Source organism: Ornithorhynchus anatinus, chromosome 5 (genome assembly GCF_004115215.2).
Source record: "Ornithorhynchus anatinus isolate Pmale09 chromosome 5, mOrnAna1.pri.v4, whole genome shotgun sequence".
NCBI lineage: Eukaryota > Metazoa > Chordata > Mammalia > Monotremata > Ornithorhynchidae > Ornithorhynchus > Ornithorhynchus anatinus.
The window spans coordinates 85,794,179-85,811,349 of record NC_041732.1 but is presented as its reverse complement, the minus strand read 5'-3'; the positions used below and the strand labels follow the sequence as shown (position 1 = coordinate 85,811,349).

At 42.4% G+C, this 17,171-nt stretch overlaps 1 protein-coding gene across 1 annotated transcript in view; it reads left to right on the top strand.

Annotated features, from left to right (window-relative positions):
- CCDC102B (coiled-coil domain containing 102B) overlaps positions 1–17,171 on the top strand; it is a 448,125-nt gene that overhangs the window by 102,812 nt on the left and 328,142 nt on the right. Inside the window, exon 5 of the mRNA XM_029064699.2 lies at positions 16,481–16,690. Within this exon, the coding sequence (XP_028920532.1) occupies positions 16,481–16,690 (210 nt within the window). The remainder of the gene's footprint in view (positions 1–16,480; positions 16,691–17,171) is intronic.

Below are 17,171 nucleotides of genomic sequence, written 5' to 3'. Positions count from 1 at the left end.
TGGCAGTATTTCTCTTCTGAAAGCAATCTGAGCCCAATTTTAAACCCTGTCAGAGAAGGGAGATTGGCTGGAAACTCAAAAACTAATCTGATTATTTTTTCCAGAAGATCATAAGGGAAACAAACCTCTGTTTCCCATTGCATTGTTTTGTGATGTTTGACTCCAAGTGGCAAAATTGGAATATGGAAAGTTAATGTTCAGGACATTTGGGAGAATTTATCAAGATACGTGAGCTGTTCTTGGGTTTCTAAAAGTTCATTAGCATTTCCATAACAATTTTCAAGAAAACTTTCATTTTTTATAATTATTTGCAAATTTCCTCAGGGCCATGGTAAAATATGTTTCATTATTAATTCAAAGGCAAAAGATGTCAGAGTTGTTAATTAGCCCCCAAATCATCTAGAATGTCAAAGTGATGTGAGTCATGTCTATGCAAACAAAATAGAATCCCAATTTCTAAAGAAAAAAATCCCCATTCTCCAGGAGCTGAACTCATGCCACCATCTTGACAACTCACCCTCTTTTTCCAGACACACCATCTTTGCTTGATCAGAGCTGAAAGTCCATTGTAATATCCCCTTCTCTAGATTGAGTCTCGTGCTGGGTGCCTACCATGTGATGACCACTGTGTTCATAGCACAGTACTGGGTTCCCCCTGTGTGCAAAGCTCATTGCCCTGAATCTACTCTGCAGAGTGCAGAAACATTTAAGGAGCACAGAGGACTAATAATAATAATAATTAACAATTGTAATATTTAAGTGTTTGCTATGTGCCAAGCACTGTTCTAAGTGTTGGGATAGGTGCAAGGTAATCAGGTTGGACACTGTCCCCATCCCACATGGGGCTCACAGTCTTAATCCCCATTTTAAAGATGAAGGAACTGAGGCTCAGAGAAGTGAAGTGACTTGCCCAAGGTCTCCCAGTAGACGTGTGGCAGAGCAGAAATTGGAACCCACATTCTCAGACTCCCAGGCCCAATCTCTTTCCACTAGACCATGCTTCTTTCCAAAGGTACAGAGGAAGAAAAACTGTGACCCCCTTCCTTAAGAGCTTACAATAAAACGAGGGACTATCACGGCATGTATTTTGACAGCAGCTTTATGTTGGTTCACGTCTCCATTGTAGACTGTAAACTCCTTGTGAGCAGGATTTGTGTCTACCAACCCGAGCGTATTGTCCTCCCCCAAGCATTTGGTACAACAGTGCTCTGCCCACAGTAAATGTTCAGTAAATACCATGGTTCAAAGTTTTCATTCATTCTTTCATATTTACTGAGTGCTTACTGTGTGCAAAGCTCTCTACTAAGCGCTTGGGAGAGTACAATATAACAACAGACACGTTCCCTGCCTACAGTGAGCTCACAGTCTAGAGGGGGAGACAGACATTAATACAAATAAATAAATCAATAAGTTAAAGATATATACAGATATATACATGTGTGCTGAGGGATTGGGAGGGAGGATGAATGAAGGAGCAAATAAGAGCAGTGCAGAAAGGAGTGGCAGAAGAAGAAAAGAGGGGTTTCTTGGAGGAGATGTGCCTTCGATAAGGTTTATTCAATTAGGCTTCAGTAAGGATTGATAGCTTGATAGGGGTGGGTAGCAGGAGTTAGGAAGCCCAGGATACAGAGAATGAGGTTTGACTCAAGGCAAGCCTTCAGCCTTCCCAAGAGTCACTAAGATAAGACAGCTTCTTCAGAGATCAGAGACACCAATATATATCGGACCCAGATCTTGGGCCAAGGCCTCAGGGAAACTGAACAGTGAGTGGGAGTAACTGACCTACCTGCTGCAAGCCATGGCCCAGCGGCGCCTTACTCTTAGACAGCTGCATGGGGGACAGTGACTCTGTCTGATCTGATGAGCCCTTAACACAGTGTTTGATATATAGAAAGTGCTTAACAGATGCTATTATTCTTAGGTATATTCATTAAGCACTTTCTATTTACAGAGCACTGTACTTTGGGAGAAGCAGCGTGGCTTAGTGGAAACAGCCCGGGATTGGGAGTCAGAGGTCCTGGGTTTGAATCCCGGCTCCACCACGTGTCTTCTGAGTGACCTTGGGCAAGTCACCTCACTTCTCTGGGCCTCAGTTACCTCATCTGCAAAAATGGGGATTAAAAAATGTGAGCCCCACATGGGACAATCTGATTATCCTGTATGTACCCCAGCATTTAGAACAGTGCTCTGCACATAGTAAGCGCTTAACAAATACCATTATTATTCTTATCATTACTAAGCATTTGGGAGAATACAACATAACAATGAACAGCTACATTCCTTGCCCACAATGAGATTGCAGTCTAGAGAGGGGACATTAAAAGAAATATATTAATTCATAATAATAATGTTGGTAGGTTCTGAAGGGTCTGGGGAGGGAATGTGATGCAGAGGGGAGTGGGAGAAGAGGAAAGGGGGCTTCAGTCAGGAAAGGCCCCTTGGAGTAGATGTACCTTCAGTAAGACTTTGAAAGCGGAGAGCGTAACTGTCTGTGGGGTTGAGGAGGGAGGGCATTCCGGGCCAGAGACAGGACATAGGCAAAACGATGGTGGTGAAATATTATTATTATTATTATCATCATCATTATCATTAGGAAACTGAGTTCCAAAGGGGTAGAGGAATTTTAATAACCTCACTCAGCGGACAGGCGGCCAAGGGAAGTCATGAACCCAACTCAACTGACTTCAACAACCATGTTTGTTCTATAACATTTTTTTTTCTACCCCATGGCACTGATGTACATATCTGTAATTTATTTATATTAATGTCTATCTCTCCCTCTAGATGGTAGGTTTCTTATGGACAGGGAGTGAATCTTATATTGTTTTATTGTGTTCTCCCAAGCATTTAGTACTGTGCTCTGTATACTTATCTGCTATGTGACCTTGAACAAATCACTTCACTTTTCTGTGCCTTATTTATCTCCTTTGTAAAATGGGGGTTGACACTGTGAGCCTCACATGGGAGAGGGACTGTGTCTAACTCGATTTGCTTGTATCCACTCCCGCATTTAGTACTGTGGCTGGCACGTAGAAAGTGCTGACCAAATTGACATTATCATTATTATTATCAGTCAGCACTCAATAAATACCATTAAAATTGATTGATAGAACAAGTACTAGGCCCACCTCAGCTTCCTGAAAATGGTTTTGGATTGGTGTCCTTAAGGCAACCCACTGCTCACCCACTTCTGAGCCCAATCCTGCGATCAGTCATGCACAGGGTCTGCCCAAACCTCCCTTCTCCAGAGGATCATGAGCTAACCTCAGGCAGGCTTTTCATCTCTTCAACTCAATCACCCACCTTCTATATCTGCCGTAGATGGATTGAACTGACCTTTTACAAAAGCATGTTGACTATGCCCCTGCACTGTAGAAAACATAGTCCAAGACCAGAGCTTGTCTGGAGAAAGGCAAACCTGTCCAGGCTCAGTTCTCTTGGGGCTTCTCCATCTTTCTGAATCAGTCGGGGCCCCCGGGACCACTGAGGTCTGAAGTAGTTTTTCTGGTCAGTGATCACGGGTCTGGGAGTCAGAAGGACCTGGTTTCTAACCCCTGCTCTGCCACATGTCTGCTGTGTGACCTTAGTCAAGTCACTTAACTTCTCCAGGTCTCAGTTACCACATCTGTAAAATGGAGTTTAAGAATGTGAACCCCATGTGAGATGGTGACCAATTAACTTGTATTTACCCCAGTGCTTAGAACAGTATTTGGGACATAGTAATAACTTGACAAGTACCATCATTATTATTATTATTTTCTACCAAAATTTCCTTTTTTCTTTTTATTCTTAAAAACGGAGGAAATTAGATTCAGGTAATGGTGTTTGTAATGTCAATACCACAGATTTGAAAATGAAAATAGCACTGTTACAATCCTAATAAGAACATATTCCTAGTGTGCAGCTCAGGAAGGTTTAAGATGAAATTTATCTAGGTGTCATCTTTTAAATTTTATTTAATAGGTGCAGAGGGCTCAATATGAAAACACTGTTAAAGAGCGAACAGATTTGTTTAGGACAGTAATTCTATCTGAAACATTAGATGTACATTTCCTTCTTTTTTTTTTAGCTAAAATTCATATTTAAAATGTATCGGCTCAGGTGAAATCATGTTGAAACCTCGGTGGAACTAAATTTTATACTATGATAACTACAGAGTGTCCTGAGAGGCCTTGGACAAAATCAATCTTGAGAGTTGGCCTCCTTGCAATTGCTCCCTAGGAAGACTTGATGAAAGATAAATTAAATATGGGATTGGCCAAAGTTATCCCAAGATGCTGGCTATCATTTCCATGGATTTCTGGAGGCTGGGGTGAAGTGTGCGATGAATGGAAATGAACCAATTCAATGTACAGATCTGAAAAAGAGAGAGGGCTTGTAAGCCTAAATTTCATACCTGGGAAAATATTGGAAAAATATAAATAGAGTGCAGAGGCATAATTGGAATGATTTTGTAAAGGGGTAAATTCAGTCCATCTCCGGCGATGGGGCAGTGTTGAATGTAGGAGATTGAAATGGACTGATGCATGTAATTTAGTTTGAACTGAGGTAGGTTCGTGATCACAGTGGGGAAGAATGGTCCAAACAGAATCTATTAGATGGGTAGATTACTGATTGAAGGATTTTGCTCATTTTTTTATTATTATTGTTATTGGTTAAGTGCTTACTGGGTGCCAGATACTGTACTAAGTGCTGGGGTAAATCCAAGCTCCCACAAGGAGCTCACAGTTTTCATTCCCATTTTATAGATGGGTAACTGAGTCACAGAGAAGTTAAACGACTTTCCCACAGTCACACATCAGACAAGTGGAGGAGCCGGGATTAGAACCAGGTCCTTCTGACTCCTAGGTCTGTGCTCTATCTACTAGGCCACTCTAGTTGATTTAGCCAATTCAAAGGCATTTTTAGGAGGAGGTCCTGGGCCCAGTACACACTCTATTGGACAGACATAATTTACATTCCAGTTCCGCCACTGCTCTGCTCTTTGAGATCATTGAAGTCCTCTAACTTTCCTGGGATTCAGTTTCTTCATTTGGAGTGCTTGCCTGTCTCTTTACATCATGGGAATGTGGTGATGCTTAAATGTTTTTCTGTTCTCAGGAAGATGAAGGTGATATTAATGATTGGGAGTTGACTACACACACTCTCTCTAGTTCCTCTCCTCCAATTCTCTCCTTGACCCCCTTCAATCTGGCTTCCATCTCCTTCACTGCACTGAAACTGCCCTCTCAAAAGTCACCAGTGATCTCCTTCTTGCCAAATCCAACAGCCTCTACTCCATCCTAATCCTCCTCAACCTCCCAGATGCTTTTGACTCTGTCGACCACCCCCCTCTCCAGAAACATTATCCTACCTTGGCTTCTCTGACGCCGTTCTCTCCTGATTCTCCTCTTATCTTTCTGGCAGTTTATTCTCAATCTATTTTAAAGGTTCTTCCTCTGCCTCCATCCCCTAACTGTGGGGTTCCTGAATGTTCAGTTCTGGGTCCCCTTCTATTCTATATCTATATCCACTCCCTTGGAAAGCTCATTCACTCCCATGGCTTCACCTACTACCTCTATGTGGATGATTCTCAAATCTACATCTCTAGCCCTGATCTCTCTCGCTTTCTGCAGTCTCACATTTTCTCCTGCCTTCAAGACATCTCTATGTAGATGTCAGTCAGTCAGTTGTGTTTACTGAGTACTTACTGTGTGTAGAGCATTGTACTAAGATCAAGGGAAAGTACAATATAACAATATAATACACACATTATCTGCCCACAGAGACCTTACAGTCTTGCTGACACTTCAAACTTAACATGTCCAAAACAGGACTCTTTAACTTCTCACCCAAACTCTGTACCCTGACTTCCCCATCACTGTAGAAAGCACTACCAGCCGTCTGTGTCTTGCGGCTTATCCATCACCCCCATCTTGCCTCTGTCCTGGAACGCCCTCCCTTTTCATATCCAACTGACAATTACTCTCCCTACCTTCAAAGCTGTACTGCAGGCATATCTCCTTCAAGAGGTCTTCCCTAACTAAGCCCTCCTTTCCTCTTTTCCCACTCTGTTTTGCTTCACTTTGACTCACTCTTCTATTCATCCCCCATCCCAGGTCCATAACACTTATGTACATATCTCTAATCTTATTTATGTATATCATTGTTTGTCTCCCCCTCTAGACTGTAAGCTCATTTTGGGCAGGGACTGTGTCTGTTTATTGTTCTAATGTACTTTCCCAAGCACTTAGTACAGTGCTCAGCACACAGTAGGTGCTGAATTAATGCGATTGAATGACCATGACATTTGGACATTTGATATTTGCCCCACCCCCAACCCCACAACATTTATGTACATATCTTTAAATTATATATTATAAATTACTTTTTTATTCATATTCATGCGTGTCTCCTCTAGACTGTAAGCTCATTATGGGCAGGGAACATCTCTGCTATTTCTGTTGTGTTGTACTCTCCCAAACATTTAATACAGTACTATGCACATGGGTAAGTGCTTTATAAATATGATTGATTAATTGAAGCTTATTATAAGTCTTTATTGCTACCAGTCACCCTCTCTCTTATTTGGCCTATGAACTTGGATCTGTACCCCTTAAAAGCTTAATATTAAAATCACCCTCTTACTGACAGAATTCAAGTACATGGGTTATAGATATTTGCTAATATCACAGATCCGTAGATACCGAATTGTCAGAAAAATTTTATTTTGTGGTGGTGAAATGTGAAGCTGAAATGTCAGTCAGCCAGTTGCATTTATTGAATGCTTATTGTGCACAGAACAGTCTTCTAAGTGCTTGGGAGAGTACAATACAATAATAAACAGAGATTCCCTGCCCACAGTGATCTTGCAGACATGAGAAGCAGCATGGCTCAGTGGAAAGAGCACGAGCTTGGGAGTCAGAGCTCATGGGTTCTAATCATGACTCTGCCACTTGTCAGCTGTGTGACTTTGGGCAAGAAACTTCACTTCTCTGTGCCTCAGTTACTTCATCTGTAAAATGGGGACTAAGACTGTGAACGCCACTGGGACAACCTGATCGTCTTGTATCCCTCCAGCACTTAGAACAGTGCTTTGCACATAGTAAGCACTTAACAAATACCATTATTATCATTATTATTGTTATACAGAGATGCAAGTTGTGGTGCTGAGGAGACTGGGAACAAGAGTGGTTGGAAGAACAAAGCAAAGCATGAGTCAGAAACTTAAGTAAATTCAATATTTTCTACCGGAAAGAAGGACACTCGGAGGCTACGCTATTGATTTCATTATCTCAGAGTAGCTGCATAAACTATAATTATAAAAGAAAGATTGACCAGAAAGCAGTAATACATTCAACACTGAGCAAAGAGAAAGTTTTCCCAAATCTCGGTGACACAAAAATCACAAATGAATGTAAGAATCCTTCCAATTAGAACTAAACAGAAGAGAGATGCAATCTTTAGAGTAAAAGTGAACACTAATGATTAATGTCAGTGGACTGAAAACACAATTATTAACATATGATATCACTGAAAATTTTAGGATTGCATGAAGAGTTTGCAGTTCCTATTGGACAGCCTGAAATTGTCCATAAAAATCTAGTCTTTGCCTTAGAGATTAGTATGTGGTGGATGTCTTCATCTTTTGGAGACAGCTTCATAAATAAATTGGTTTAATTTTATGAAAATCATGAAATTCGATGAATGATAAAAATAGTTTTAATCAGCAGCTGATCTTTCTTGATTACACATTAATTTCTAATTTCATGTTAAGAAGTCAAATTCCACGCTTTAGTATTGTCTGAAAAATTTTATTTAGTTGTGGTGAAATGCAAAGCTGAAAAGTCAGTCAATCGCATTTATGGAGCGCTTACTGGGCACAGAACACTGTTCTAAGTGGTTGGGGAGTACAGTACAATAATAGATTCCCTGCCCTCAATGAGCTCACAGTCTAGAGGGTGAAAAGGTCATGATGGGAACATAATCTAGCCACACTGTGTGCACACAAACTTTATCCTCTGTTGTGCTGTTGTGCTTGCTGTTTGGAACACTTGGAGCCATTTTCTCTTTTGTCTTCTTGCCTCACCATTTCTCTACACTTTTGCTCCCTTACCTGCTCCTTTCTTGACTGCAGTGTAAAGCCCTGGTCTATCTGTCACACAGCTGAGTAGCAGCATTGTCTGAGACTAAATCATTTGTGTCTTTATCTCCTCTGTCCCCTTTGCTTTCACAATTTCAGCTCACCAAACTGCAAATTTTTAGGTATTATCCATTTGATTCTCATCGTCCATCTAGAATTTAGCAGAGTTTCAACTCTAAGAGACTGTTGAGGTGTTTTGTTGTTTGTGATCCCGTCTCACACTGATGTTGAGACTAGCCTGCAAGTATTGCTGGTGGAATAGCTAAGGAATTAGGTGCGCGGGAATGATCATGGTGTTTGTTAGCCGCTTACTATGTGTCTAGCACTGTTCTAAGCACTGGGGTAGATACAAAATAATCAGGGTCTTAATCCCCGTTTTACAGATGAGGTAACTGAGGCCCAGAGAAGTTCAGTGACTTACCCAAGGTCACACAGGAGACAAGTGGCAGAGTCAGGATTAGAACCCAGGTCTTTCTGATTCCCAGACCCATGCTCTATCCACTAGGTCATGCTGCTTCTTCAGTGAAGACACTGGGAGGTCCAGCGAGGTGGGGGCATCCGCCCACGTAATGCCTGCCTATGCTCTGAGAGAATCAGTTCTCTCAACTGAAGAGAAGTTTGGGTGGCACTAAAACTCTTTAAACCATCAGTTTGATTTGAATACTAATACCAAACTGCAGCCAATAGAATGCTGGAGCCTAATACACTGGCCTTCTTGATTTATTTTCTACTTTCATAACCATCCTTCTCCCTTTAAACACTGCAAGCTCGTTATAGGCAGGGAACCTGGCTGCTAATTCTGTTGCACTCTTCCCAAGTGCTTTGTACAGTGCTCTGCACATAGTAAGTAATCAGTAAATACCACTGGTTGATTGATTATTCTGCCTAGACATGATTGTGTTGCCTAGGAAACAGATCAGTTCATGGATTTTCCTAGTGGAGAAGAGGAGAGAGACATGCATACTCAATTAAGTATGCATTTAACTTATCCACATAGACATCTTTCCAGTCTCCTTTTCTACTTTTCTATTTATTTTCTCTCTACCTCCCCCATTAGATTGTAAACTGCCATTGCTAATGATAGCTGAACTTTGGTCTATATGGGGACCAAGAAGCTGCAAGAAGGAACTGATTATAGGGCTAGAGATTTGCACAAGCTGCTCGCACTCTCTCATTCGTGGTCATCATGTTCCCTTGGGGCTGTAGGTGTAATAAATGAGGAGGTTGTCCAGGGTAGAGGACATGGGTAGTGGACATCATGAAGTGCCGGCAGAGAGAAGAGTGCTGTATGAATTTCTCTTTAGTTAAGAATTTCATATTTTAACATTTTATATATCGTCTCAGGGACAATTTAGAGTTACTGAGTCAAAAATAGAAAGGTTGCCACCTTGTCTATTGCACAGCTGGTACAATTAGAAATACACCTTTGAAATATTCAATAAACCAGTAACTGAAAGAGACAATATTTGTTTCTATATGAGGTGAGCCTTCCATAACTTCAGAGAAATCAATCAAGAATATGGCAATAATACTATCATATGTTAGGGAAAGTTACGTGAAAGTTGAGGTCTGTGAGTGCCTGATTAGATAGACTGTAAGCTTGTTGTGGGCAAAGAATGTGTCTGTTTATTTTTACATTGTACTCTCCCAAGCTCTTAGTAAAGTGTTTTGCACACAGTAAACACTCAATAAATATGATTGAATAAATGAATGAAAGGTCAGGGGCAACCTCTCCAGGCTCTGGTCCTCTTGACCCATCACCGGAGAAGCCAGTCTGGGAGTCAGTCGGAGCGCTCAGCAAAATCAATCCAACAGTGATATTTATTGAGTGCTTACTATGTTCAGAACACTGTACTAAGCACCTGGGAGACTACGATGCAACAGAGTGGGTAGCCACATTCCCTGACCATGTCAAGCTTACATCGCCAAGGAATTTATAGCTCCAGAAGCCACATATGAACCATTGCTGCCTTCGTGGATCTCACTTGAGGGGTGTCCAGGAATCTTTCCACTTGGTCGTTCTTTCATTTCACGGCTTTCCCTCCTGTTTCTAAAATCATGAAGAAACCATTGCATCAAGGAAACGTTATGGAAGCTCTGCATCCCCAGCCTCTTGCTTCTTTTTGTTTTCTGTTGGCCTTAAGGATCACTGCTGGGAACCGTGATCTATGTTGCTTCTCAATAACCTGAATGCTTTCACTGGTATAAACGTTTTGAGTCCAGGCTATCTGAGTAGTTATGGATCCATACCCTGCCCTTCATGGCTTCTGTAGATGCTGATTGTGACAGCTTTCGTCAGTGTTGTTCTCCTTCTCCGTTTGCTTATGTTACTTTGGAGTCCAGTGCTCTCTGAGATTTACAACTTGGCCTGCTGCTCCTTCCCTTTCTCTTCTGGTACTTTCTTTTTCTAAATTCAAATTAGTTCCTGGACTCTTTCCTTAAGGGAATTCTCTGAGGATGCAAAAGGTAATTAAATAGAGCAGCCGGAATACAAGTGCAATTACTTGTTAACAGAATTAGTCATTGTTCAGCCATTTCTGGGAGGAGAAGAGACAGCACTCTATTTAGCTCAGGTAGTGGTGGGTGGGGATTATTAGATACTTTTCTTTAGGTGAATTTTCCCACCAGTGCAAGGCCTGAAAAGATGATGGACAGTTAAGAGGGACTAAGTTCCTATCAGTAGGTGTCAGAAAAGCTGTGTGTGGAGCAACTCAAATCTCACGCTCAGCTTCCCGCAAAAGGAAAATGTTGAGTAGCAAGGGAGACTCTTGCTGCTCTTCTGGACTGTAGTCTCATTGTTGGCAGGGAATATGTCTGTTCTATTGCTATACTCTACTAAGTGCTTAGTATAATGCTATGCACACAGTAAGTGCTCAATAAATGCGATCAACTGACTGTCTCAGGGGAGAAGCATTCCTCTTGCTTCTAGGCAAACGTGAGAGGTGTGGGACCAATTTATTTCACCTCCCCACAAAGAGGAAGAATTTACAGAGGTACCAGCTATCTAAACAATGGCTTCTTACAGACACATCATTAGTAGTCATGACTTCTCACAGAGTCCCATCGTGGGTGGGACTTTAAAAGTGGACCAATAGGGATTTTGGGTGCTGTCTTCGAAGTCTTGTGGTGTTTCCTTAGTGGAATAGACTGAAGAGCTCACACAGATATCTGAGCTTTACATCTCCTTCCCTGATTATAAGGGGTGAAACTTCTGACAGAATGGTACTCTTGTACTGGGGAGGGAATGTATCTGTTTAGTGTTTTATTTTTCTTTCCCAAGTACTTAATACAGTGTTCTGCACACAGTAAGCTCCCAATAAATTCAGCTAAATGAATGAATGAATGATTGGAGAAGCAGAACAGCTGGAGGAGGTGACAGAAGCCAGAGCCCGTGGAGGCCGCAGAGCCTCTGATCCTGACATTGATCAGGAGCCACTGCTGCTCCTTCTCTCTGGGCCCATTGTCTGCCTCCATTTTTGGCAACAATGGGGGCCCTTCTGACAGTGCTGTGGAAGCAGTGTAGACTGTAAACTCCTTACGGGCAGGGAATATGTCTGTTTATTGTTATATTGTACTCTCCCTAGAGCTTAGTATAATGCTCTGCATACAGCAAGCACTCAATAATTATGATTGACTAACTGATCTGGGTGATAATAATAATAATTTTGGTAATTGTTAAGCGTTTACTCTCTGCCAAGCACTGTTCTAAGCGCTGGGTAGATGCAAGGTAATTAGGTTGTCCCACATGGGGCTCACAGTCTTCATCCCCATTTTCCAGATGAGATAACTGAGGCACAGAGAAGTTAAGTGACTTGCCCAAGTCACACAGCTAAGTGGCAGAGCCAGGATTAGAACCCATGACCGCTGACTCTGAAGTCCATTCTCTTTCTACTGAGCCATGCTGCTTCTCATATCACTCTAGTGATACGGGACAATCTGCGCTACAGCATTCTGCAGCACAACATAGAGGGAAGCAGTTGGCCTGTCAATCACTTAATTGTATTTATTGAGCACTTACTATGTTCAGAGCATTGTATTATGTGCTTGGGGAAGTACAACAGAATTAGAAGATGCTTTCCTTGCCCAAAATGAGCTTACAGTCTAGAGGGGGAGACATTTATATGAATAAAAGGCCTAGCGGGAAGAGCCCAGCCTTGAGTACCAGAGGACCTGGTTTTTCATCCCAGTTCCACCACTTATCTGCTGCGTGACCTAGGGTGAGTCATCTAATTTCTCTGTCCTTTAGCTACCTCATTTGAAAAATGTGGATTAAATAACTGTCCTCCCTCCTACTTTGGCTGTGAACTCCATTTGGGACAGGGACTGTGTTCAAACTGATTATCTTGTGTCTACTCTAGCACATAGTACAGTGCTTGGAGCAGCAGCGGCTCAGTGGAAAGAGCCCGGGCTTTGGAGTCAGAGGTCATGAGTTCGAATCCCAGCTCTGCCACTTGTCAGCTGTGTGACTGTGGACAAGTCACTTAACTTCTCTGTGCCTCAGTTACCTCATCTGTAAAATGGGGATTAAGAGTGTGAGCCCCACGTGGGACATCCTGATTCCCCTGTGTCTACCCCAGCGCTTAGAACAGTGCTCGGCACATAGTAAGCGCTTAACAAATACCAACATTATTATTGGAACATAGTAAATACTTAACAAGTATCATTAAAAACAAAGCAAAATGAAAACAGAAACAACAAAAAACAAACAGAAAAGAACTGGACAGAGAGTCTGGGCTGGGATTAAATGAGGGAGTGGGGGAATTGCCCCTCTACTCTTACTTTTCTGAAACTGTCAGTTCGGAAGCAGCCATGTCTATTTTTCAGAGTGGCATTGCTAAACTGGTGGCTTGAGTGATTCTCAGCAAAAGCAGCGCATGATCTCCCCTCCCACCCCCCCCCACCCCTCCCCAGTCTTCTCCTCCCGTCCTTTCACGGAGAAGTCTCCTGACCCTTCTTCTGTGCTTCCAGGGCTATTTCATGAACTAAGAAGTCCCCAAGAAAGTGATTCATTAATTCATTCAGTCATATTTATTGAAGGTTTTGTGCAGAACACTGTACTAACCACATGAGAGACTACGATGCGACAATAAGCAAACACATTCCCTGCCAACAACGAGTGATCTTTGGGAAAATACCCAGCACGCCAGAGACAAAGGGACTCAGTGATCTGTGGGTGATCATTGAGAAGCAATGCTGCCCAGTGGGAAGTGCACCACTTGTCTGCTGTGTGATCTCGGACAAGATACTTAACTTTTCTGTGCCTCAGTTACCTCATCTGTAAAAAAGGGATGAAGACAGTGAGCCCTATATGGGGTGGGGACTGTGTCCAACCTGATTCACTTGTATCTATTCCAGCACTTAATACGGTGTCTGGCACATAGTAAGCACTTAACACCTACCACTAAAAAAAAGATGGTAGGGACTCATCCAGCTGCCTCAAAAAGAAAGTCAGTATGTTTAAAATCTCCAGGATCTCCCAGTTCACTTCCCCACTCTGGTAAGCGAGAGAGTGAGAGTACCAGTAAGTGTCAAGTTAGTGGAACAGCATGGGAAGCAGCACTGCATAGTGGATAGAGAATGGGCCTGGGAGTCAGAAGGTAATGGATTCTAATCCCAGCTCCACTACTCGTCTGCTGTAACCTTGAGCAAGTCACTTCACTTCTCTGTGCCTCAGTTGCCTCATCTGTAAAATGAGGATTGAGGCTGTGACTCCCACACGGGACAGGGACAATGTCCCACCCGATTTTTTTGTATCTACCCCAGCCCTCAGTACAGTGCTTGGCACAAAGCAAGCGCTGAACAAATACCATAATTATTATCCTTAATTTGAATCCCCACAACCCCAATCATCCAGATAATTCAGGAGAGAAATTCGCTTTCATTTGTAAACTCCCCAAGTTTCAAAAAAGAGTGGGGTCTGACTCAAAGTTCTTCATGTTGACCAGCTAGATCGGCCCCAATTTATTTCTGGCTCCAGGCCTAGCCCAAGATGAAACGATCTATGTGCTAAATGTTCCGTTCACGGGATTGCAGGATTTCAATCAAAACTGTGGTATTTGCTAAGCACTTTACTATGTGCTGTGCTGTGCTGTGGTAGATAAAAGATTATCAGGTCAAACAGACACAGTTCTTAATTAGGCATATAATCTAAAATGGAGGGACAATAGGTATTGGATCTTCATTTTACAGATAAGGAAGCTGAGGCACAGAGAAGTCAAGTCACATAGCAGGTAAACAGAGGGGCCAGGGTTAGAACCCATGTCTCTGGATTCAACGTCCCATACTCTTTCCACTAGATCACACAGTTTCCAAAAGAGTTAGTGGCAATTGGGGCCAGTTGGATCACCTTCAGTGTGTGGAACCACCATGGCCGCACTGAGAGCAAAATGCCTGGGCCAAGGTGGCCCTCCCACTGCTCTCCCTGATACTCTGCTCCCCCGTGGCCTCTATCGTGGATTTAAAATAGCCAGGGAAGAATCGGGGATGGGAGTGAATGAGAGTAAATGCCAAGTTAGCTGATGGAAGACATTCTAGGGCACGAGGAAAAAGCAGTCATGGCTGGATAGAAAACTTCGGCAAAGAATCTTTCTGAGATTTAGATAGTTCTCTTGCAACCAATTCTTGTGAATTCCAGCTCAATTAAGTCCAATTATTGCTATTTCTTAGAGCAATTCTTCAACTGTACAATGTTGGAAAGGATTCTTTCTGGTGCTTTCATTTGCAATGGTCTGGAATTGCAATTGAATATGTTTCAATCAGTTGATTTGGTACATTTCATGGAGGAAGGCTGTTGGAGAAATCAGCGAGATATAAAAAGAAACTCTAAAGAAAAAGCATGTATGCTTCTGAGAACTCTGCATCTCATATAGCATCTTTGATCCTGTCATGGATGTCAACCCAAAGAATCCCATGAAATAAAGGAGTTTCTCTCAACTCCCTTAGATGAGGAGAGATCAGCTGACTTTCCCGAAGATTTTGCTAGAAAAAAAAATACTACCTCGATTTTATTGCTCCTCAGGATTTATGCCCATTTTGGCCATTTCTAATTTATTTAAAGGGATAAATGGAATGCTCGTTGATGTCAAGTACAATTCCTTTGAAATTAGAGGACACTGAAGCCACCTTAGCATAGATAGCCATAAATTCATTTTATCTGGAAATTCAGTTTCGTCTCCTATAATGCTGGCTTTCCTCCTTCAGGGTTTTCTTCTTCAGAGCAGTGATATGATTATCAAACCATTTTTGAGCATTAATCTCAGCAATTGAAGTGATGGTGAGTGTCTGTCTTGTGGAAACCTACTGTTCCCCCAGATACTTAAATATGGCCTTTCCCAACGGATCCCTCTGTGGGCCACTTTTAATGAAGAATCCCTGCCAACATTGCAGTGTCCCTCTTTTGCTGCTCAAGATCACTCAGTTCAGGAAAATTTCCTGAAGCACAGAGCAATGAAGCACCACCAAAAAAAAAAAAAATCCACCAGAAATCCAACATGACTTTTCTGGATGTTCTGATTTGGATTTCATAGTTGGTGACCTTATTGTTTCCAAATATATTTTTTTTCCTTTCCATGTAAAACAGAAAGCCCAGTATCCCTCTTGAATCCACTTCTGATACCAAAGAGGCAGGCAGGCAGTTTAAGGACCAACTTGGACATGGTTTCCAAATAAATTACCAGCTCCTTGTCAAACCCTTGAATTGGTTCTGTGCCTTCTCTAGATTGCATTCATTCAGTTGTATTTATTGAGCTCTTACTCTGTGCAGAGCACTGTACTGAGGGCTTGGGAGTGTACAACATAGCAATAAACAGTTTCCTGGCCCACAATGAGCTTATGGTCTAGAGAGGGAGAGAGACTTTAATATAAGTAAATAAATTACTAATATTTACTTAAGTGCTGTGGGGCTGGGAGGGGAGATGAATAAAGGGAGCAAGTTAGGGTGATGCAGAAGGCAGTGGGAGAAGAGGAAAGGAGGGTTTAGTCAGGGAAGGCCTCTTGGAGGAGATGTGCCTTCAGTAAAGCTCTGAATGGTGGGAAAAGTGATCATCTGTCAAATTTAATTTCCTAATGGCAGTGAGAGATGATGTCCTTTCTCCAGAAGGCAGAGGGGTAGAGTGGGGGAGAGGGGAGAAAGTAAGGAACCTTGGATTTACACTGCAATTTCCCAGGAACTATTCTATTGTTCTTTAAATAATATTGGATTCTTGTAGGGGACTTATCAGTCTTACAGATATGCCATTTAAGTCACATTGGTCAGATTAGCTGGCAAAAGTCCCTGGTCAGCGAGATGCAAGGGCATCAATGTTAAACATGCTCTGCAGCCATGATCACATTCTGTCCCTTTGCCTTGTGCGTCTCAAGGTGGAGAGACTGCAGACAGAAAACACTACCGGCTGGGGCCAGAGGGAAATGCTCCAAGTGGAAAAACAAGGTCTGGAGAGGGAGAATAGAAGACTGAAGGCCCAGGTGAGAGAAATGGAAGAGCGTCTAGAAGGAAGAAACACATCCTCATCCAGTGGCCAAAGCCCTGACATCACGACTCTGGAGAGTGAGCTGCTGGAACCAAGCCAGGTACGCCAGTCTTGCTTCTAATAATAATGATGATAGTGTTTGTTAAATGCTTACTTTGTGCCAGCCACTGAACTAAACGCTAATCATGACTTCATTGCTATAATCCTGTGTTCTGCTTAACCTCAACTTCTCTGAGCCTGAATGGAGCAGAATGGAGGCTGAGTTATAAAAAGAATCATGGCATTTGTTTATTTTTTTATGGTATTTTATTTAAGTGCTTACTACATGTCAGACACTGTACTAAGTGCTGGGGTGGGTACAAGTGAATCACATTAGTCACAGTGCCTGGCCCATGTAGGGCTCCCAGTCTCAATCCCCACTTTACAGATAAGGTAAGTGAGGCCCAGAAAAGTGAAATGACTTGCCCAGGGTCATACGCCGTAGATAAGTGGGAAAGTCTGAATTACAAGCCATGACCTTCTGGCTCTCACACCCATGCCGTATCCACTAGGCTACTTGCACCTGTCCTACGGTGGGCGAA